General features: G+C 36.5%; 1 protein-coding gene across 1 annotated transcript; it reads right to left on the reverse strand.

The window, feature by feature from the left end:
- Positions 1 to 144: 144 nt before the first annotated feature.
- LOC128982060 (RNA-binding protein 28-like) lies at positions 145 to 23334 on the reverse strand. Its single transcript, XM_054401100.1, has 5 exons — positions 23044 to 23334; positions 14457 to 14579; positions 13570 to 13678; positions 11505 to 11740; positions 145 to 3696 (listed from the first exon to the last, which is right to left on the reverse strand). The coding sequence occupies exons 1-5, from the start codon at positions 23182 to 23184 to the stop codon at positions 2881 to 2883; spliced, it is 1425 nt and encodes a 474-aa protein (XP_054257075.1). The 5' UTR covers positions 23185 to 23334; the 3' UTR covers positions 145 to 2880.
- Between the last annotated feature and the right edge of the window lie 548 nt (positions 23335 to 23882).

A 23882-nucleotide genomic window follows, 5' to 3' on the forward strand; every position in this document is an offset into this window, starting at 1 on the left:
TGGTTGGTTTCAATGAGTTTAATCACTTACTTAAGATCCTTTAGTGTTATAATACTGCATATGTGTAGGAAAAACACAATTCATTCTTAATCAAAATATAGATTAGAATAGACTAGATCAGTTTCAAGGAAAATAATGTAAGCATTTAGGAAAAAAACATTTATTCATAACACAGATTATCTATACAATGCTTAAGATTACCATTTCCCGAATTATGAGATCCAGGAACGAGATTTGCACTTTAGTTTAACCCTTTCCTGACTCTTCATACCCAATTTTTATCTATTAATAAAGAGCAATGTGATCTTGACAGTAAAATAAGAAGGTTACACACCATTGCATATTGAAAGGAGATTTGATGCTTAAAGCAGGAGCAAAGTTTAGATAAGAAACAACCCTCACAGGATCAATGCAGCCGATCGCCATTACAGAGGCAAAAAAAGCTGTTGTTGTTATATTTGTTAATATTATTATTATGGTTTGTTATTATTAATATCCGTTTACATATTTATATTTCTTTCTTACTTATTTGTTTATTTTAATTATATATATTATTAATATATATATATATATATATATATATATATGTTAATTATATGGTTATTCATTTATTTCACCGGTTTATCGGTTATTGCTGATCCTAACTAGGCTTATTCTTGAAACGGGATTTAATAGTAGCGATTAGTGTCTCAAATTTAATCCAGCACAAATTCTGAGTGTACAATGGTTAAAGGAAAAAAGCCTACTACAAAGAAAGAGGAAGTCGAGGCTGATGACAACACTAAAAATACCAGCCAAGAGAGCTATTCCCAACACAGGAAAGACTAGAAAATATGCAGGAAAAGCAAAGCAAAAGGATCGTCACCACAATAAAAGCTGAAGAGGAAAGGACAAGACTCTCTAGGAATTATAAAATAAGACTTGTTATTTGTTAATTATTGTTGATATTATTATTATTATTATTGTCAATATTAGTTAACATATATTGCTTTCTTACTTATTTGTTTATATTAATTACTTATGTATGAAATACATATTATAACAACCCAAACTCAGGATGAATAAAAACCCTGTTCCCAACACAGGGAATACAAAACCGTATCCTCAACACAGAGAATAAAAACCCCATTCCCAACACAGGGAATAAAACCAGAACAGACTGCAGGAGCAAGGGAAGCAATAGGATTACCACCACAAAAAGGCAGAACAGCAAAGAAAGGCAAGAGAGCCCCTAAAAAAGGTTAGACAAAAAGAAAGGCCTGAGAGAAAGAAGGGAGCATGAAGAGAAGGATCTCCCCCCCTGTTAGTCGCCTCTTACGACAAGCCGGGGAAGCTGCGGTCCTATTCTATCCCCGGAAACCGCACGGGGGAAGTATACAAAATACTATAGTCAAATACAAAAACCTAAAACATTAATAAGATAACAATATACAGCCAGACCAAATTTGCACATCTTACAAATTTTAAAAAAAAACATTAAATTTGCTTCCAATAATCAGGTCTAAATACCCTTGTTGTAGTAAACCTGCAGACTAAGTGAATTTTCATTTGCCTATTTGAACTTAAGATTCCTAGATTTATTCCCTTTTTATATTCCACTTATTCTCCAATCTTTGTTAGACTTATACATTACTATTTTCTGTCAACTATGAAAACAAGCTACAAAATAAATAAATATGTAAACAAGTAATAATAACAATAATATTAGCAATAATAAACAAAAATTAAGAAAACAGCAATACATAGAATAAAATTGATTCTATTATACTTTCATCTAAGAATCTTCAAATGATCTGTCTTATGTTAGCTGCAGCATGCCGAACTGCTGGCAGTGAAGACTTCAACTGAAGTGCCAATCTTGTTCCTGGAGCATATTAATTTACATAAAAGTTGTTACAATTAAACATGTGAGCATTAAAAAGTACTCATTAACTACTTGAATTCCACCTTTGTGACTGTGTGTAACTGAACTTCTTGGTTAAAGGTTTGCTGCTACAGAGAGGTTATACAGTAGAGTCCCACAAACTCTGCGTAATGTGGACTGGAAGGGTGCCGAGTTTGTGATATGCCAGGTTATCAGGAACTATCGTTAAAAATTAGAACAATACAATTTTTAAGCTTTTCAACCGTCTTTTTATATATTTATATTACAAGTCAGTATTAAGTCATCAGATAGACTAAAACAAATCCTTGGTGCCTTAGGAAATAAAAAAATGTATACTGTACATACATATTTAACTCAAAAAATAACTAATTTTCTGAGCAATGTGATGGCCGAGTTATCCAGACTGCCGGGTTATCGAGTGCCGAGTTTGCGGGACTCTAAGTGTTTGGGTAAAATTTTATAGCTTAGTATATATTAAATAAATTTGCCAAATTTGGTCAAAATATAAACATGCTAACTAAAGGTCACAAAAGCTGTAACACACACAAGTGTTCAACAAATGTCTCAGACGAATAACCAACAAGTTTTGGCCATAAAATGATGACAAAAATGGAGAGCTGTTAATAAGAGCAAAAGCAAGTCATTTTTGGTGATATAATGAAAAGAAAGTTTGTCACAGCCCTATGTCCTTCTTGGGAAGAAAGGAAAAAGATTAAGTAAATCAAACAACAACAAAAAACTACAACACAACTGTTGCCAAAACTGAAAATTACTATTTTTTAAACTTTCACCCCACTAAACCCCATTCCCAGGGACCAATGATGCTGATTCCTAACTCTTTTGCGATCTGATACCTACGGTAATAGCTTATTCCTTATATGAGAAATTTCATAAAAATGAATAAGATATCACCAATAGTTTTAACATTGTTAACAGATAAAGTTGATGTACAGATAATGCTGAGGAAGGGTGTTTTGAATTCTAAAGCTTATTTACTAAGAACTCAAAATGTTTTTCAATTGTCTGTGCCTCAGTTTCTTCCCTGATGGTGACTTTGGAGTAGCAGGTGAAACTTCTTTTAGTAATTTTACTTCTTTCTTAGGGGTTTTCTTTGATGAATTCTGTTTGGTTGGCAAACCCTGACTGGCAGCCTTTTCTTTTGGTGTACTTTTTGCAGAGTTTTTCCCAGCCTTGATGAGTTTCTTTATTGTACCAGAAGGAGTATTGCAATTTTTGTCTTCTTGACTGTTGTTAACTGCCATTGCTGTTAGTGAAACATTTAATTTCTTCTCTGAGGGAGTTTGAAGGACAGCTTTTCTCTTTTTTCCAGATAACTGAGTTCTTTCAACCGAAGATGTTATGTTTTTATTCAGACTTTTGCGAGGCCTCAATTGTGTTGGAGTAAAGGAATTGGAGGATTTAATATCATCCACAACAAGGCTTTTCTGTGGTGAATTTGTGAAAGATTTAATAGCATCAACTACAAGACTTTTCCGTAGTGAATTTACTTTCAAATGAGTATTAACGGTTTTACTTTTCATTTTTTTCTTTAGTATATCTCTAGAAGCTCTTCTTGCCTTGAATATGCTTGTTCTCCTATCCTCGTCGTCACTTTCTGAGAGAGAATCATCTTTATCACTATCACCTAAAGAAGAATCATCACTCTCTAGAGAACTTCCAGGAGAATGTTCATCAGAGTCTGTCGCTTCTTCACTTTCTGACATAGATTCTTGTTCTTTAATATTGTTTTTCTTGACTGCATCAAGTTCCTTTTTTTGCTGCAATACTGATTCATAGTTTGCCTCTTCAACCTGCAAACAAATCAGGAAAAGATTTATAAGTATCACCAAGGTATTAAGAGTCAAGATCAGTTAACATTTTAAATCCCGCAGGTATTTTTTGTCTTTAACTAAATCCTATTTTAACCATGTTTTTCACACCTTTTGAATACAAAAATTAAATTTCTTAGAGAATCGGATTTCATTGAGCACACACCCAAGAATAACAACAGTAAAATGACAGATCAGATGTTGAAATGAAATGTGTTTATTGTCCTTTGAATTTCTTCAAATTACTGACAATGTCATAAAACAGCTAAAGTTATAGCATAGTCACTTAATAAATACGATATAGCTAGACAGAATGAGATAGTTAAAAAGGAAGTAACTGTTCTAAATTATAATTCGGGGCAAGGGTAACGGTGTGGCGCTGTTTTCAGGTGATTGACCTGACCTTCCTTATCAGCCGACATGCAACAGCGAAAGCTGGAGGGGAGCCCAAGGAGACTCAAGGAACCAATAACGAACTTCGAACCAACCAAAAATTTTAATTTAAAAAGTTTAGTTTAAAAGGCTCAAAACAATCAAACTATACAATTCCACACAAAACCCTTATCATAAATAGCTTCAATTTTTGTTTTACAGTACAGTAAATTTAATAAAGTAGCATACAGTAAGGCCCGGTTCACACGAACGACTTATCTAGCTGACTAGGTTGTGACTAGGTAAGCAGGACTAGGTAGCAGACCACAGGATCAAAAGGAGCCGTTCATACGAGCGTAGGGCGACGGCAATCGAGCCGCGTTTGAGCTTGGTGTCGCAAACCATCGTCAGGCCCCGCTTCCTAGCCATGTGTCGCGACTCATCGCAGCTAGCTAGTCACTCGCTCTAGCGGCGTAGCAGTACAGGTAGCCATATGGAAGCGTTCACATGAGCGGTCGGTCGTCGCGCTGCAGTCCGCATACTTCCCTTTGTTCTCATTGTGTGCCAGTGATGGATCCGAGTGGCTTTGATACAGATATTTTCAAGAATCGGCGAAGCAACAACCGTGTCTTTAGAACACTTGTCTTTCAAAATATCATGTTACAGTTAAGAAGACAAATGCGTGGGAGAAAGTTTGTAGTGTTTTGTTCTTTTGTTTTGTTTTGGTACACATTCAACAAGCTGCCATGGTTACTTCTTATCACCCAACCACAAACTGTTGTGACATAGCATTAGCAAGCAGACAGATGTGTAAGGAGCAGTCGATTGTCAGTGCAAGCAGATAGCTTGACCTTGAAGCTCTCGATGGCCATTTCTTTCTTTTGCTTCCATTTATTTTTGTCAAATGAACTGTGATAGATCAAAAACAATAATGGGGAAACCTACTCACATATAAAAATGGTCAGAAATAGTTAATTATAAAGTGAATTTCAACATATTAGACTGTAAAAACACAATTCATAAACTTTTCTTGGGATTTTTGAGGTTATTTATCAACATAATTTAAGAGGCATAAATTGACCACGGTTGATCCGGCATCCGGTTGATCCGCCCCCGGTTAATCAAGGTTCTACTGTACTGTACTGTTATGTAAAGCAATAATATTTCTCAAAAAAGTCAGAATAGAATAGAAACAATAGAAGGGTCGGGTGCAGGGGTTGAGCAATGACCTCGAAAAGGAGCACGCGCCACACACGTGAGTCGAGGGCAAACAGTTGAGTAGGGCAGGGAGAAGGGGTAGGTGCAACCTTGAAGCTAAGTATTAGAGTTACCCTAAAAAAGGGCTGGCAAAAGAGGTTTCGACCGCAGGCCAATAATACTGTTGTTTTTTCCAGGAATTCCTTGCCCGGGTTTTACTTTACGAGTGTCTTTCTTGGGTAGAAACTTCTAACTATCCAAAATATAATTTGAATATGCCAACTTCCATTTTAATATGTTTCAGAGTCAGAAAAAGGTAGGAATAAATAAACGGGTTCAACAATAAAATTACAATAAAGGTAATCAAATCAGTGACTTCTTTACTAAAATAAGTGAGTTTCTTTGACATTTCTTTGACTTCCTTAATCTATTCTACTGTGACTTCTATATTATTAAAATAAAGTAACGAGCCGAGTCTCCTGAGATGTAGGGATGTGTCGATGTGTTGAATCCGAATCTCAAACTCACCGAATCCTAAGAAAAGATTCGGATGTGATTCCGAGAATCGAAGCTCAGGTCTGCTGACAGAATACGGCGACTCGACGCCAGCTCTATAATAACTGTTGCAGCAGTGTCGATCTGCGCATAGCTGGAACAAAGCCAAACTAAACTCGGTCTCAAAACTCAAGGCCAAAGCTTGAATTACGGAAAGTAAATAAAAGAATATTTTCTTGAATTACGCCCTATTCAATTTTTTTTTGTCCTACAACGCTAGGCAAGAGCCCGGGATTGTTTTTCACATTACTAGCCTACAGGCTAAACCTTGGGGTTGTGGCATTGTCACTTAGATCAAATCCATTGGTGATTTGGCGGGATTTGAACCCGGGACCTCAGGAAACAAAGTCCCACGCTCTAACCACTAAACCAGCTCGCTACCCCCCTATTCAATATTAATTGTATTTGAAATACGGATAGGCCGATAATAGACTTTCTCAATTCGATACAGTTTTTTACGCAAATTTTCTGCCGGCAAAAACTCGTACGGTAATGCAGGAAATTCCGCCACCAAAACAATCGATGAAATTCCAGGAATCGCACGAGTCTGGTCGCTGGGTTTCCCAGTAGTCTATAGCGATTCAGGAAAGTCTCAATGTTAAAAGTAGTCTCGGTTAATCAGAGCTCCAAACTAGTCAGGAAAGTTTGTGGGGGACCGATTATTTTGCTATGACTCTGTGGGTACTAACTACCTACTTAAAATGCTCCTAACTACCTAATTATGCCAGCAAATAAGCTAAGTAGACCCTGCCTACCTACAGGGTTACTTGTGAGAACCTGAAACAAACAAAGGGTTAAAGTAGGCCTAGTCTAGGTCCTACAGAGTCTGAGTTTATTAAAAGAAAGCTGTCCAAAGTTGCCAGTGGAATAAAAAATAAAAACAAAAGGTCGAAACAAAAAATAAAATACTTCTTAAACGTAAAAATACAAATAAAACTTCTACTTCTTTACGTGGCCAACTTGAGCAAACTTTTGCCAAACTTGTGACCGTCACAAAAAACCAAAAATTAGTAAAAATTATAAGGAAGGTAACAATACGAATTTTAGAACGTTTATCTTAAGAGGGTGTCACCAATTACGACTCCTCAGCAATTGTAGTGGTTTACAGTGTAGGACTAGGGCTGAAGTCAGGCCTAGCCTCCAAGTTACAAAAGTTTTGCTAACTAAAACTGGTAGAAAAAAAGATAAATAGAACTAAAAGGTTGTTACACAACTCACCAAACGACAAAATCGACAATAAACTGGAACCTTTACAAAAACGAAATAAAAGTTTCACCACAAACTACGAACGCTACTCTTAACTAGGCTTTCGGAGGCACGGTTGAGAGAATCACGAACAACAACTCTGAACTACACACACTCAGACAGAATGGCCAGTCGGAATAGCGGACTTCCTTCTTCACAGGCTGAGAATCAAGCAGCCGACATCAAACACTCCTGATTGGTCAGTGAGTTACGAAAAAAAGGCAGAGACTTGATGCAAAAGGAACGTCGGAAGAAAAAGAACGGAAGAGACAAAGAAGTAAAACCGAACTAAACAGAACATTAGCGGAAGATAGGAAGAAGTAAACTCTTTAAAAAAAAACTTAGTTTTACTTCTTCTCCATCCGAGAATCGTCTGTAGATGCATCTATCTGTCAACCCGGTTACATTTCAAGTTATATGGTGATTAGGTTGTGACGACTAGGGTTCAACAGCCAACATCTAGCTGTTGAATTTTTAAAAGACGTTCTGTGGTAATTGATGTTTTTTTTTACAACAAATAAAGCACGTATTTCCCTCTGCTAACACTAGGTCTTGTCGGCTCGTGTTCTTATTTACATTAAACTGAGGTCTTCTTTAAAATAGTTTAACCTGGTTATAATACTGTCTGAAATTAACCCCCTTACCATTTAGGTCCGTTACAAGTTCTGAAATATTACTCATGATTCTCGATACCGATTCCATATAAAAACTCACATTCAGTACTACCTTCGGTTGTAGCTCTAGTTCAGTGCAAGCAACTATTACCACCTTGCCGGTATCGACTTAACCTTGACCGCAATAAGAATATGTCTGCGTTCATGTAGCAAGCAATGGCAGAACTGTACTGAAGACACTAGAGAGACCACACTACGATTTACACAATACGATTCTTTGTTATTGTGGGTGAAAAAAATATATGAATGTGCTATAAAGATCAATTTAGTGATTTTCCCCGGTGAACTTTTAAAACTCACAGATATTTCCCGATTTTTTCCTTACACATAAAATCCACGCACATTTCCCGGTTTTCCGTAGTTTATGGTGTATGGCACCACTGGTAAACTCATTATGAGTTGCACACCAGTCACCAGACCTGACCGGGACGGGAATTTCAACCATAAATACTGGCTAGTATTCTACCTACCTTTGAAGGTAGGTTAGACTAGGGAAGGTCTAGGTGGGTAGGTTTAACAGGGTTATCAGCAGAAGTTATAAAACCAAATTCACTGATTTTTCCTTGTTTTCCCAAGCTAAAAAGTACAGAATTCCCAGTGTCTATTATACTTTTAAGAAAAGCCCGAAAGACATTACACTTACCAGTAAATTGGTCAAATACTCAATGCGCCAAATTTTGTCACAGATAATAAGTTTTAATTTATCAACACTAATTGAAATTTATGTTTTGTTGGCTTTTGATCTGCCTGCAGACAAATGGGATTTTAGATCATAATTGACCACTAGATTCAATAAGCCGTGACTGATTCAATCATGGTGTGCACAGTTTTAGCAATTTCATAAAAATCTTTTCCTTTTCCTTAACTGTTAAATTCCCTAGGCTTTGATAATGGTACCTGCTAATTTCTGATCAAGAACAGTTAAGATTTAATTATTTTTCTTTCATTTAAAATCATAATAAAGATGAAGAATCTATTGAAAGATTATTTTAATGCCGTTTGGATTAGGATGCCAAAACAGGCGCCAAGCTACAGTTCCGAACGCACGTTCGGAATTAGGCAGCGGCACTTAACTACCGAACATTTTCCGTACTATTTTTTGCTGATATTAAACTTGAATTAGCTGTAAAATTGGTAGTTATTACGATTTTAATTATACATATATTTCAAAATTTCACAAAGATTTAGAACTTTGAAATGATATCCTTAGAGAAAATGAATTTTTTAGGCCTACTGAAGCAGTTTCAACTTTCAAACCACCAAACATTACGTTTTTTGCGTTAATTTCCTGATACTTACTTAAAACATTGCTGTAAATCGCTAAAAAATCAAATATTATTGCATTCACAATTATTTAATTTCAAACATTTAGTACATTGAAACAAAATTCATGGTAGAAAAAAGGTTTCTTCGGCCCACTGAAGTAGATCCTGACCTGCCAAACATTACGTTTTTCGCGTTTATATTTACTGACATTTACTTATAATTAACTGTAAACAGCTATGAAATTGGTAATTATTATATTCATAATAGGTCCCTGTTCGGGCGCCAGAGATGTGACGCAAAATTCTAGGGGGGGAATAAACTAGTATTCACCAAAGTCAGGCTAGGCCTACCCTAGAACTGGCCACACTCAAATTTCTTCCCCGGAGTGCTCAGAAGGAGCCGAGAAAAATCCAGGGGTCGATACAAAGTTGTCACGGCTTTGACTGATCAATTTATTAAAATTTAATCGAAGGCTCAGAGCTCTAGAAGCGCTCAGGAAATCCTGCAGACGCCCAGTTGGAGCTATATCATCCCAGCCTTCGTAAAAGTGTTTTGGAGAATTTTGCCTAACTTTTAGAATGACTCTGTAGGGCCAACGAGTATTCAATCTTAGCCAATGTGATGAAAATACTCGTATTAAAATGCAACTAATTAGTTTAAGACGTTGGTAATCGATCTAATATCGAATGTAATGTAAAACAATTCCTACAGAGTCGTCGGGGCCTAATTAATATAACTGAACGGATAATTTATCGTGATAGGTTTAAAATAAATTTAATAATTATTTTCGCAGCTGATTATTCAACTCAGCCTGCTCCCAAGACTCGATTCTTTCACACGCCAAAGACGGGGTTTAGAACTCAGACGACAAGTCTCGGGGTATTAAAACGTCGAATTAACTGGAGTAACTTAAGTAATAATTAATCGTGAAACGAACGGAATTAACGTAATTTAATAGCCAATTGATTTAAAAGAGCCGAAAAATATCCACCGCTAGTCACTGGCAGGCAGGAACTGGCGGGTTTTGTACAAGTCGGCGAAAACTAAGTTATTGAGATTTAGAAAATTAAATCGAACTTAAACGGATAAAAAATAAGTGGCCGACGAGTATACGTATGTTAAAACGAAAATAAAAGGAACGTTAGAAAGTCTAACAACGAACTTAGGTAACCTGAAGGGATAATGCAGTGGTACAGAATGTCGTGATCGTAATTCGTGCGAGAGGCTTCTAGCGAGCTAGTCGGCGGTCAAACAGCGAATAATTCTTGTCCGGCTCAAATCCTGATTTCCTCGGCCGCGGCTCAAGCGCTGCGGTGGCGATTTTGGAAACTAGCCAACAGCTGATCGGGGAATCGGTCTAGTTATCGTCTGTCGTCAATCAACAAACACCAGTTTTAGGTTAGGTCGTCGTTGTCGGTGATAAATACTTGTAAAATCGGTCGGTTTATTTTTAATTTTGTGTTGTTATGCAGAAGATTATGTTTAGTTATAAGTTCATATGTATTTATGCAGTTTATTTTTGTGTAAATAAAGCACTTTTTCATTTCATTAATTTCATTTCATTTCAAAATCGGTCGGTTTAACTTTGTATGGTGAAAAGGAGTGCTATTATGAATAAATATGTAGTTGTGGATGTGTTTGTGTACTTCACTGTGAATAAAAATAGGCCTACGTTCTTTGGCCCATAGCCCAAGCTATGGCCAACACATAGGCCTAGGAGTAGGATGTTGTGGATAAAAATCGGGTAAGTTATGGTGTTTGTTGACTAGCAGTACGTTTTTACCCCCCTTAAACTTTGGTACCTCACAGGTATACTTTTCAAATTCCAAAAAAGTTGTGTGCTTATCAAGTATTACTAAGCAAAAAACAAACCAGAGGTCAATAAACCCGAGCATCTCCCCTTCATGATCCACATTACTGGGAATGCCATACCAATACCAGCTGACCTGGCATCATGTTAGCCCCTCGACATTTATAAAGTATATATAGCCATGACATAATTCTGTCCCAGTTTATATTGATATATGCAAAAACATACCTGAGGTCAATACATCCCATCTTCCCTTACATGATTTACATTCCAGGGAATGTCTAACCAATACCAACTGATTTAGGGACATTCCTTAAGTATGCTATAAAAACAAAGAGTTCCTGTGTTGTATTTATATCTGGTATGAGATATAATTTAATAATTGAATGAGACTAAAACAAGCTTTAGGCTGACATATTTTCAGGCTTTCTGAGCACCGGCGGGATAGCCCTTCGGTATTAAGCAGCGACAATCCAGTATTGGGAAGTTGCTGTTTGGTATTAGGAAGATTTGTAATTTTTGGAATGGGTTAAGAAATAACTTATACTGTACATTTAACTTACAAAGGCTTTTTTTGGCAATCATCGACTATGTGTTAGCCATGGTAATATGTCCTTCCATTTAAGAAAATTTGCTAAGGTGATTTGACACACGTTTTAATTTTAACTTACCTCAAAATTAGCATTCAATCCTGAATCTTGCATCCGCTTAGCCAACAGCTCCTTCCTCTTCAGCAAGCCATTTATCTTGTTAACTGTTAGAGACATTTTCAAATAACGATTTTTTACTTTTCGGTTATGCTTGATTGCGAGTTCTGCTTTCTTTGCGAGTGTTTCATTGTTTTGTCGGGCTAGTTTTGCTAAGTGGAAAAGTTTAGGTTTCTGCTTGTCAGGAGGGATGTACTTTGCTGAAAAAAATATTTCTGGTAAAGTACATATTATTTGAATAAAGGGTGTTTGCAAAATTTAATAGTCTGTATGATGGTCTCCTGACCCTCAGTTGGGAACAGCCTGGGCCGTAAACCATTTACAGTCCAACCTCGGTATAACGAATCTTAAAGGGCCAAACTGAATATTTGTTATATCAAGGATTTCGTTAAAACGAGGTTCGTTGTATTGAGATTAGGTTTGCAGGAATTTTGCCAAGTCGAGGTTCAGGAACAAGATCTCGGTCATCAGTCTTCAGTGAATGAAATTAATTGTGACGCACACGGCAGAAAGATGTGAAAAACTGTGCAGACAAATGTTGCCCAAACATTGACGTCTTACAATTTTATATTCATCAAGAAACTGTGATTTTTCAAAAGCAATAATGTGGGGGGAGTTCGTTATATCGAGGGAAAGAAACGGACAATTCGTTATGTAGAGGTTATTTTCGCTATGTATGGGTTCTGACAATGATAAATTTGCTATATTGAGGTGTCTTATTTTAGCTGGGATCATCAAAAATTTGTTAAACCAAGGTTATTGATATGGTTTGTTCGTTGTGTAGAGGTAAAATATACATTGAGTCTTTTGGAGTGTTCTTAAGGATTTAAAAAATGTTGTTCTATCAAGGAATTTATTATATCAAGGTTTGTTATACCAAGGTTAGACTGTATTAGTAAGTCCCCTGGTAGAAGGATGGTCAGGAGTCCATCATACCAACTAGGTATAGTAGTTTTCCTTATATGTAATTAAATATTGTCTTCCTCTATCTGTAAGCCATTAATAATACTAATTAACTTCATGACCCATTTCTTTATAAACGTTAAAAACGTGATAATTTAACAGGCCTCAGAATGATGTAAAATGTCAATCTAAAAAAAGACAATCTAGAAATTTACTAATAAAACAACAACAAAACACTAGGCCCATGTTTGATCTCTTCTCAGTATCCGGTTCTAATCTAGTTTTTTGTCCCAGTTTTGTAAACAATTTATGGATATAATTGTTAGAACAAAATGATTACAATGAAACAGAAATCAATTGTTTTTGCTATTATTGTAGGAGTATAATGTTAGAGTGTGATTATTGATTAAGATTATAGATCTAGGTTAAAGTGCTTTGAAAAATGTTAAACAGGATTTACCAAATACAATAGCCAAATGCTCAAGATGTATATATATACACATGGGGCTAGTATGGTGATTTAATTTCTTCTTTCGTTGGAATCTCCAACAATTGTTTTATTGTAACATCAATTCTGGAATTTTGGCTTTACTAATTGAATGCCATTTGCCTATATGTGACAAATATATATACAAGAATGTGATTGTAACTGTGAATATGCATGTAACTGAGAGTGAGAATAAAATACAAGGGTCTCAGAAAGAGAATGCCTAGATTTTGAACGGCCGTTTCTCAGGGACTAATACAGATAATTATAAGATTTGACATCAAATTGAAGGGAAAAGAACAACGTTTTTTCATACCTTTTGGTCCTATCACTTGGTCATACATTAATTCATACCATACCTTCACTTTTGGCAAATCGTGCACAATTTTATCGGGACATTTTTTTTAGCTATTTCATCTCCAATTTGAAGTTTTAATCGTTTAGTTATCTAGAATAGTCCCTGTCATATGTTTAATGAATATGTCATCTAAAATAATAGTTAAGACATATTGTTATTATTTATACTTTTACATTCTTCAGCTATTCATTATACATTTTACAAAGAGGTTTACTTTTTAATAGTCAATAAACATGTTACATGTTTTCACTGTGTGCATTTATTAACGCATTCTTAACTACCTTTCATCAGACGATTCATCATCAAATAGTTGTTCATCGTGTCTGCCGCAATTTGAGCAATTTCTGGGTACTTGTACTCAATAAATGCATATCCTTTGGCTCTTCCACTCTGAAATTAAAGAACTATTACAGTTAGTATTAACAAAAGCTTGAATAAACCTGTTTCATCCACCACACTTTCTGACACATCATAGGTTGAGATTGAACTGATCACGTTATTGAGTCTGTTATACGACCTGTGTTGGTTTGTCTAAAATTCTTATGTGACCAGCCTTGAGTCTTTTAAGTTTGTTTACATTGTGTTATGAGTGTCTGATAATGAAGACGTTTGTCATTTGTATTAAATTGTCTTCTATTTCTATTTGATGTTAGATTTAATAATGGGTCGCATAATCAGAAAGTAACAATAGGCTAATTTGACTGTTTTTCATAAGACTAAAAACGTGCAAGGTAAATTAATCTTTATATTGAATTGAAATATTGTTCAGCAATCGGGTTGAACAATTGGCACATCAGTTCTAGCAAACCTCCAAATACAATGGTCGCTACACCAATAAAGTGATGCCAGGATGAAAATATCCAACAAATTTACATTCCTGGCATTGTAGGTCACAAGCCAAAGATTTATTCACAGTCAAAAGAGGTGCCTAAACTATTTTATAGCTCGACTCTCAGCTTACAGGAGCTTAAAATCATTTCAATACGTGGCATGCCTGTTAAATACAGTACTGGTACTAAAACCACGAGTAGTGATTTTGCGGTAATAGGACAGAAAGCGTCTAACCTTCAAGCCTCCAAACAATGCACTTGTAGGTCACTAATAGGACAGTCCTTTTATACAAAGACTGACAAAGACATACCTTTTGTAGGTGACTATGTTTACCCACCTTGCTTCTAGGGACATTGACGCCAGTGACTTTTCCAAACTGACTGAAGTAACCTTCAATTTGCTCTTCGTAGAATCCATGTGGAATGTGACTTAGATATACAACACCAGTCGGATCTCTTTTCTGAAATGAAATGTTTGGAATTGCACTTTAAAGATAGATTTTACAACAGTAATTTCACTTTGCTTTGGCACCTAATAAATAGGCTTAGCTTTAAACAAGGAAGTTTTACAGTATACTTCCTCTTCCTTGGACATCTTGTGACAGGACTCTTGTTGGTAGAAACAATGCAGCAGCAAACCTGTAGACTGGGTGAATATCCATTCGCCTAATTTAATATTTACTACATTTAAAATGTGTTAGATTTATTACCTATTTAAATATAATTAGATTAGATTTTACAAGTACTTAGGTTTGCTGGTGAGAAAGGAATAGAGTGGGTTTTAGGAAATGTTAACAGCTTGTCATATTAGATCAAAATTTAACTTCTAGGCAATCCATAAAAAAGCAAACTACAACAGTTCATTTATTTTTCTATAAGAATGATATAAATTTTTAAGTTTAAGTTTTTTTTATTTTGTCTGTATTAATTTAATCGTGCAACAACGCTTTGATGTAGGCCTACTTAAATGTTAGTTCTTTTGACTGGAGACAAGATATAAAACCTACAGCTCGTTTAAGGTTGGTATACCTAGTAATCTGAGAGACAAAATATTGAGTGGAGACTTGTGGCCTATGGGTACAATCCTTTGTAAATACACTCCTAAAAGAACGACACCAAAAAACTGGGCACGCCCAGCCAGGCACTAGGCCTGGGGCTAGTTAATAAAAAAGGTGGCCTAGATAGCCTAGATAGGTTTGATACCTGGCCTAATGTAAATATAAATGTAAATAGTAAAACTATTATATCTTCTTTAAATGTTCAGTGTCTGAGGAACAAAATGGAATCGTTATCCTTTTTTATTAGTGATGAGAAACCAGGCGTGCTCTGCCTTTCTGAGCATTGGCTAGTCAAGGATGAGCTAGAATTTTATACTAGAATATCAGACCTAAACCTGGCAACTGCCTTCACCAGATCTTCATTTAAAAATGGAGGCTTTCTCGCCTGCCTTAAGTTTTAAAACTGTTGACTTGAGTGCCTATTGTGTTGAAAAAACACCGGAACTTTTAGGAGTTGAACTAGATCTGGAAAACTCGAGTATCCTAATTAACTCAGTCTACCGGTCACCCGATGGGGAATTTAATTACTTATGAAGAATTTAATTTAAATTACTTTATTGAGCTCTTGGAGAAATGTATAATTTTTTTAGCAAGAAAATCGTCTAAAATTATAATACTAGGCGACCTTAACATACACCTGGAGACCCTATCCAAAGAAGAGACCACTTTCATCAACCACCTACGATCTTTTGGCCTGTTCATTGGCAATAGGCTACCTACCAGTGGGGAGGCCTGCCTTGACACTGTGGCCACCAATCTGGATTCCTGGGACTACAGGGTGTTGATAGTGGACGCGCTGGTTGCTGGCCACCTTCCTGTTGTAATGGAGGTGAACTTGGATGCTGCCCTGGTAAGCACCCAGTCTAATCATTCTTGGCATAAACATTATATTTTTTTCAAAAAGAATTGTAAAGAGTGAAAATATTCCTTTGCTCCAGAGAGAATTGGCCAACACGCAATGGCAAAATAACATGCTAAGTCAGGATCCAAGCTATGCTCTCGATCAGTTCCTTAAAATACTTATTTTAAATTTTAACACAGTATTTCCATGTAAAAATTATCATAAGAAATCTTCCAGTAGCAGTAAACCAGACAAAAATAAAATAGGCCTAATAGAAAAATCCTGGTATACACCAGATCTCAAAAAACATAGTAGGCCTAACTATGTAAAAGCCGTACATGACAGATACAAAAGTATGAAAATAGTAGTGGAAATAAGGATAGGCTGTTTTCACTCTATTTGAAGGCAAAAAAATCTTACAGAATCAAGGTGCAGGAAGCTAAGAAAAAAGCAAATATGAGCTACATTGAAGCGTATCCAAACAAATGCAAAGCTGCGTGGGACATTGTTAAGATCAATTCACCTAAACCGGATGTACCAAGCTCTGTTAATAGCCCTGACGATTTCAACAACTTTTTCATCAGGTCAGTGGAGGAGATTGTGCATGTGCAGTCATTGGCCGAGGACCCCAGCGGAGAGGTATGGAACAGTGACGGAACCAATGTAAGAACCACAGAATGTACGCTGAGTCAATTCAACATGGTGAGTCCCAATCAAAGACTCAATATACCGTAGTTGAAAATTTCAAGAACTCTTCCAGTCCCGACTACTACGGTATTTCTTGCCATATCTTAAAATCAATTATACATCATATAATAGATCCACTCACAGAACTGATAAACCTATGCTTGGTTAAGGGGGTCTTCCCTGAGTGTCTGAAGATTGCTAGAATGGTTCCAATTCATAAAAAGGTGATTTTAGTGTAATTTCAAACTACCGACCTATTTCTATATTGCCGGTACTCTCCAAGATACTTGAGTCCATCATCAAATCTCAGCTGCTTGATTACTTTGAGGACAATAACCTCCTCCTTTCTACCTCTCAACATGGATTTCGGAGGGATAGGTCAACTGTCACTGCTCTGATATCCCTCATGGAGCATGCAAACAACACCTTTGAGGAGGGAGGTATTCTTGCCTTAACTATGTGTGACCTCAGTAAGGCATTTGACTGTGTCAGCCACAAGATTTTGCTCAGGAAGCTGTCAGACTATGGAGTTAGTAGCGTTGCACTCCACATGCTTACTGACTACTTAGACAACCATAAGCAGATAGTGTCCTTGGAGGGAGCTGTCTTCGAATGTAGGCCTGTGGAGCATGGCGTCCCGCAGGGAAGTATTCTTGGCCCTCTGCTCTTTATTATACACATAAATGACCTGGACCTGAATGGAAAAACCCTTCTTCTTGCCGATGACTCAACCTTAGTAAACAGAGGATTAAGCGTTGAAAACATTCTGTCAGATGCCAATGAAACCTTCACCTCTGCTAAAAACTGGTTCCAGAGCAATAAGTTAAAACTAAATGAAGATAAGACTCAAAGAATATTATTGTCTCTAAAAAGAGAAATTCCAGCAGGGAACAATGAACCAGTCAAAGTTCTAGGCTTCTAGCTGGAGAACAGGCTTGATTGGAACTTTCATGTGGCCAAGGTCTGTTCAAAATTATCAAGAGTAATTTGTCTTCTAAGGAAATTGACAAAGGTGTTGACTGTGGATCACCTTCTGGGAATCTATCATGCCTTGTTCCACAGTCATTTGAACTATAATCTTCTGTTGTGGGGACACTCGGCTGCCTGCGGTGATGCCCTTATTCTGAAGAAGAAGGTGCTAAGAGTTATGGCTTCGACTCATGACCTTGAACACTGTAAACCTCTTTTTAAAAAGTTTAGAATCTTCACAGTATATAACCAGTATATTTTCAACTCTCTAAATTACATCAAACGGAATATAAATCATTTTAATGACAAAACTATCATACACCAACAACTCATAAAGCTCAAAATCTGGAAGTCCAAAGATGCAGGCTGAGCAAAACACAAAATTCCTTTCCAATTACATCCATAAAACTGTTCAACAGCCTCCCAGCTGACGTGAAAAGCCTCACAACCTCAAATTTCATGAACCTCATCAAACATGAACTTTTAGAATGGCCAGTATCACCCTGAATGATGAAGAAGGAATCCCACTATTCACGGGAAAGAAATAGCCGAAAGGCATCTGACGCAGTCAACCCCACAAGCTGGGTCAAAGACGAAGACATCAAGTATCAATAACGCAAAGTGAATCTGTAATTAGTGTGCGGTATCTGAAAATAACAGTCAGCCCCTGGCAGAAAAAACTATTATGGTTTTAATTCCAACAGGTGATAGAACCAAACAGTTAACCTACAATGAAGTAGTCAAGCTAGGCCCACTACCTAACAACGACGATAGTTTTAAAGCTAAAATAAGAAAATTAACGCAATTTAATAAACATAATTTAACAGCGAAAAACTTGGTGCAAAATAAATATATTAATGAAACTGGGAAAACATCCTCGAAGCTAGAACCAGCCTTGAAAATGTGTCAAATTTTTGTCACTGGGCTAGCCTTGGAGACACAAACTGAACATATTAAGGAACATTTAAAGGAGAACGACATCAATGAAGTTTACTGTCAGGAGGTTAAAACAAAATTCCCAGGATGTGAAGTTTAAAATTTCTGTCAAATATGAAGATAAGGAAAATGTCTTGAAGGCAGAAATGTGGCCTAGACCCTACTGGTATTTTAGTAAGTGACTACAAACCTATTCATGAAAACGCTACCAGAATAGAACAACCATTTTTAAGCAAGAGTGAATCAAATAAAAATGGACTAGGACTTAACTGCGGCAACACATCCTCATTGCCATAAAATCTGTACCGATTTTGTTGTATTATACAACAAATTAGCCTACCTACAAGTAGACGCGAACAATCAGTCAGCTGATTATACAATAGACAACGATACCCACAATGCACATGCTACGAGTGGAAGGGATGAGCTATCGGCCCAGCCAGACAGACCGTCAGTCAGTCGTTTCCCGTCTCCCCCGTAATTAGGTGAGCTAAAAAAATCGTTTCGTGCAAATTAAATTCATTCGCGGTGTTAGTCGGTCAATTCATATTTTCATTAAATCTTTAAGCCTATATCCCGCAGGGATATACTTGCTGCGAGAGGTGGAAATAAAATCAGTTTTGAGAAACAAGTGTTGGAAATTTCACGTTCGTCAATCAAACCAATTCAATCGCGTTTTTGGTAAGCTCAATTAATTTCTAGTTTTCCTTACCGGTACCTATCCCTGTGTGTCTTTCAGTGTTGGACGTCCAAATTTGTAAGTAATCTATGTTCATAATTGTTGTAGTTATATTATTCAGTGAATCGCACATGTGGTAAATTTTCCTGTTATAGTTTGTTATTTCTTGTTATATGAGCACATGTTTTCAGGTTTAAGTTCTTACAGGTGATTTTTATATCCGTTGTTAAGACAGTCAATCAGTATTAATATAGTAAACAGTAGTAATCTAACGATATTAAGGTTAAATAAATGAAAATGTGTTTGTAGAGTAATTCAGAGTTACTTGCTAAGAATTTTATAGTAGCACAAATGTTTGTAAAATCATTATCTTTAGCCTACTTTGCCGTTCCATTCAAACGAAAGTTTATTGAGAGTGTGACAGCTAATGTTATTTATTAGGGGTTTAAAAGAATTTTTAATCTGAAGTTGAAGTGGATAGCAGCTTCGAGAAAGGTGCGACAACGTCATATGGGGTCGTGTGTGTTTTACCATAGATGAACCGCCATAGTACTGTTTAGCCATAAATAATAAACAATCTTTCAACACATTATATAAAGTTACAAACAGTTTCACTGTGTAACAAGTTGGACTATGAGACACGACCTTCAATTGATATTCGTTGGCCAACGAGGAGGATTTGTAGTACTGGTCATCTCAATATTAAATTAAATTCACACCCCATTGTCATTGCCGTGATCGGATCGTAACCGCATCAAACACTTCTCTTACCGAGGGATTATTTCAATAATTTTAAGTAAAACAAAAGCAACAATAGCCATTGCACTCATGGTTTGAGAATCAAAATAAAACATCTTTAAAGTGTTAATGAAACGTTAAAAATTATAAAGGAAACCAGCACAGCATTCTGTCATAAAAAAAAAGGGTACACAGCGTAATAAATAAAATTGTTATGTGTTTTCATAGTTGTCAATAACCTTGGTGTTTCATTCTTAGTGTCATACAAATTAATTCAATAGAATTTTGGTAATATAGTAAATAAGAAGCCACTAGGTACAAAAGATTCACATTGAAGTGCAACACTAAAAATAGTGTGGTAGTGCGCAAAGTAGAGTCAATGTACATTTAAGATCGATTTCAGCTTTGGAAGAACTTCAAACAGTATCAGGGACGTCCCCTGAGGATCTCTGGGAATAATTTTATTTCCACAGGGCCCCCACTCATTATTTATTAACATCAAACTTCCACTGCCAAACGCTCTGTTGTTTATTATTGTTCTCTAGTTCTTCCAACCCAGGGGCAACCAAGATTTATAAAGAATTGATCATAGAGAGTATTGTAAGGAGAGTAATATATATTTAAATACATATTTAAATATATAAGAAGTGAACTAATCCTGGCTAACTCTTGGTGTAGAAATGTGCACAAAAAAGTGGTGTGGATATATACATATTGGTATTCTAAAAAAAAAACATGAAAAGTCAAGTTTTAGATCTTTCTACATTTTGCATGGAATTTAATTTTGAAGTGACTGGAAATTTTGTTCTTATCTGTATATAGATCCAATAATAGTAACTTTGATTTGTTTCTCGACTTGTTTGACAACTGTCTAAATTTTGTGACATCGACCAACAACACATGTTGTTGCTGGTGATTCTAATGTGGCCCTCTTATTGGCTCTAACTCTATGACTCTATTGGCTAGGGTAATTTTTGTCTTGTGATGTTGCGGGTGAGTACTACTCACTGGATAGCCATTGAGTTTATTGTGGTATTGACTTTTAGAACCAAATATTGATTGGACAAGTTACGATTTTATGAAAACAGCTGTTTTCAAAATTTATAACGAATGGCGAACCATCACAATAAGATAGTACGGAAAATACAAATTATATCTTTTGAAATTTCAAAAAAATTCTTCTCTTTTTTATTCTTTTCACTATAAGGGTTAAGCGATCTTCCTGAATATTACACTGATGAGCTGAAAATGTATAGCCTAAATGATGGGCTCTGTAGGCTACCTTCATGTCCTGTGTCAAACAGCCAACCTGTTGTGTGGGACGTGATAGAATGCAAGCCTTGTATCTTCAAAGTCCATGAGGTTTTATTGACAGTGCCTATGAGTTAACCCTTGTAAAGCCACGTAGAATACTATTAACCAAAGCAGTGTGCTGCATCTGTCATGGAATGTTCATCCAGCCCTGATGGTGTAAATGTTTACTTTGCAGAGGTAGGTACTCAACAGTATGATATTTTACAGTGTTATATATTTACAGTAGTTAATGATATCCCCTGACTGCCATGCTAACACAAAATGTTGAAGTAGCAAAGTGTCAGTTTTCCAATTGGATATACTGATATTTTGAATACCCCATCTGATATTTCGAATATTGTAAAAAACTTTAAGGCCTCACCAAGTAGCCTACGGATATTTATAGGCTAGTAACTTATGTCCATTGCCTTTCTCAAGAGTATGGTATTATGACACTTTCAATAAGTGCTTGTACTGTGGGATCTTCCCGATGAGGTTAAAGGTTTCCAACACCGTTCCAGTATACAAAAAGCTTAAACCGAGTCTTGTTAGAAGTTATCATCCGAGAGCTATCATAAGGTAAGGTAATTTATATTGTAATGAACCAAGTCGTAACTCAGTAATGGCCTGTTATCTCCAAACGGTTTTTGTCCAATCATAACACTTGGTTTAAGACACTGCAATATAGGCCTACTATCCTTAGGCCTACATATTTAAAAAAAAGCGGGCACTGTAAGTTTACCTGTACTTTGAAAAAATTATTTCCTGCTCGGTGCAATGTTCAGGCCTATGTCAGGGATGGTGTATTTTTTTTTTTGCCAATGACCTAAGATTCCGAATAGACTGGGGGTACTTTGGTATTATCCAGAGGCCACCCTTATACAGCGGGCTGCGGCAGTTATGTTTCGTTGGGTTTATAGATAGGTATGTCAGTAGGACTTTCCTCGTTTAATTATTAATCAAACGATACCAGATGAGTCATACGTTCACACTCCAAATCCCCTCCAAGTAGGCCAAGGTCAGGTCGTTGACCGGAGCGCGCGCATCACCTGTCACCGCTTGTATCTGGGATATTTGGCGGGCCAAAGTATGACTCATCTTGAATCATTTAATTCATAACGAAACGAGGAAAGTCTTACTAATATATTTATGACAACCCAACCTAACATAAACGCCGCAGCGCACTGTTTACCAGTACCTACTTGGCAAAGTGTAACGGATGCGACGCATACAACTCAATCCTCACCGACATCGCTGCCTTCTGGAAGGCAGAACTTCAATGCCGCCAATAGTAATCATGTCATATTCGGACAGTAAGTCAATTAAAGTATGACTTATCCAATTCTGTAGATATTTTTGGTCTCCGGTAAAAAAAAATCACTCTAAAATAACTCAAGTGGAATCTGGATAGGCCCCCAACTTAATACCTGGGTGAGGGCCTAAGTTTCCTAGGCTAGCCTAGTTGTAAGCTTTATTGTTACATTTTACTGGCTGATTTTAATATTCTGATAGATGCCTAGGCCTAAGCTAAGCTAGGTTAGTTGGATTTTATTTTACAATATTTTTCCCAATAAGTAGTGCTGACTTAAGTTGCAGTAGGCCTAAGTTAGGCTACCAGTAAAATGATTTAAAACGTGTTAATAAGGTGATAGGAAACGGCTATTAGCTGCAAGTAAGGAACTTAAAGATGAATTAATCTAACTTAGGACCTTTACATAGCTTACCGTTTTCTTTTGAATTCCTCTCCTCCTACGTTGTCTGCCTGGTGGTTTCATTATTGTCTTACTTTTGATGTTTTCTGTTTTCCCTAAAGAACTTTTCTTCTTGGTTATCTTTGGCGAAGTTGGGGGTTTGAGCTTTACCATTTTTGATATGATTTGAAAGTAGGTTATACTTGCAAGACAAATGCCGCTCTTGAGATATAACTATTGAATTGAACCTAGCCACATAATATCAAAACTTCGAAAATAACCACAAATCGAACAACCACAAACCGGCAACCACCACGCACGATCACGATGGTCGATGAGTGAGCATTGAGCAACGAGTTCGGGTTGAGAAGAGCAAGAGCAAGAGAATAGAGGTTAGGTTAATAATTGTTGTTGGTTGGTCTCTTTCTCGGCCGGAAATAAGAATAAGTCAGATTCAGAAGTCGAAGACGGAGTCGAAAAAGGCCAGTGAAAGTAGCACTCGGTGAGGCCAGACGGCCAGACTCATGCAGTGAGTGTTGTTTTTTTTCACTCACTGCCTAAGGGTGCAAAATTTTTATCCACGAGACCAGGGCCCCATTTCATAATAAACTAAAGTTACAAGTAGTTATGGTTGTAAATATATAATCATGTCCCTTTTCAAAATATTTTTTCAAAGAAACATTTTCAGAATTTTTCTACTGATCCACCTATCTCTATATACATGACAAAGTTGTAAAGGTATGTTTTGTATTTATGTAAGTTTGTAATAAATGTATGAAATTCGTGTGATTTGAAAGTTTTCACGCCATCAATCCCTTTTGGGTTAAAGATGGAGACATGGTAAAACAGATAACGGGTCGTCCACATATTAC

This window comes from Macrosteles quadrilineatus, unplaced genomic scaffold, assembly GCF_028750875.1.
Source record: "Macrosteles quadrilineatus isolate MER2022 unplaced genomic scaffold, UCM_ALF_1.0 Scaffold_94__1_contigs__length_391377, whole genome shotgun sequence".
NCBI classification, from domain to species: domain Eukaryota; kingdom Metazoa; phylum Arthropoda; class Insecta; order Hemiptera; family Cicadellidae; genus Macrosteles; species Macrosteles quadrilineatus.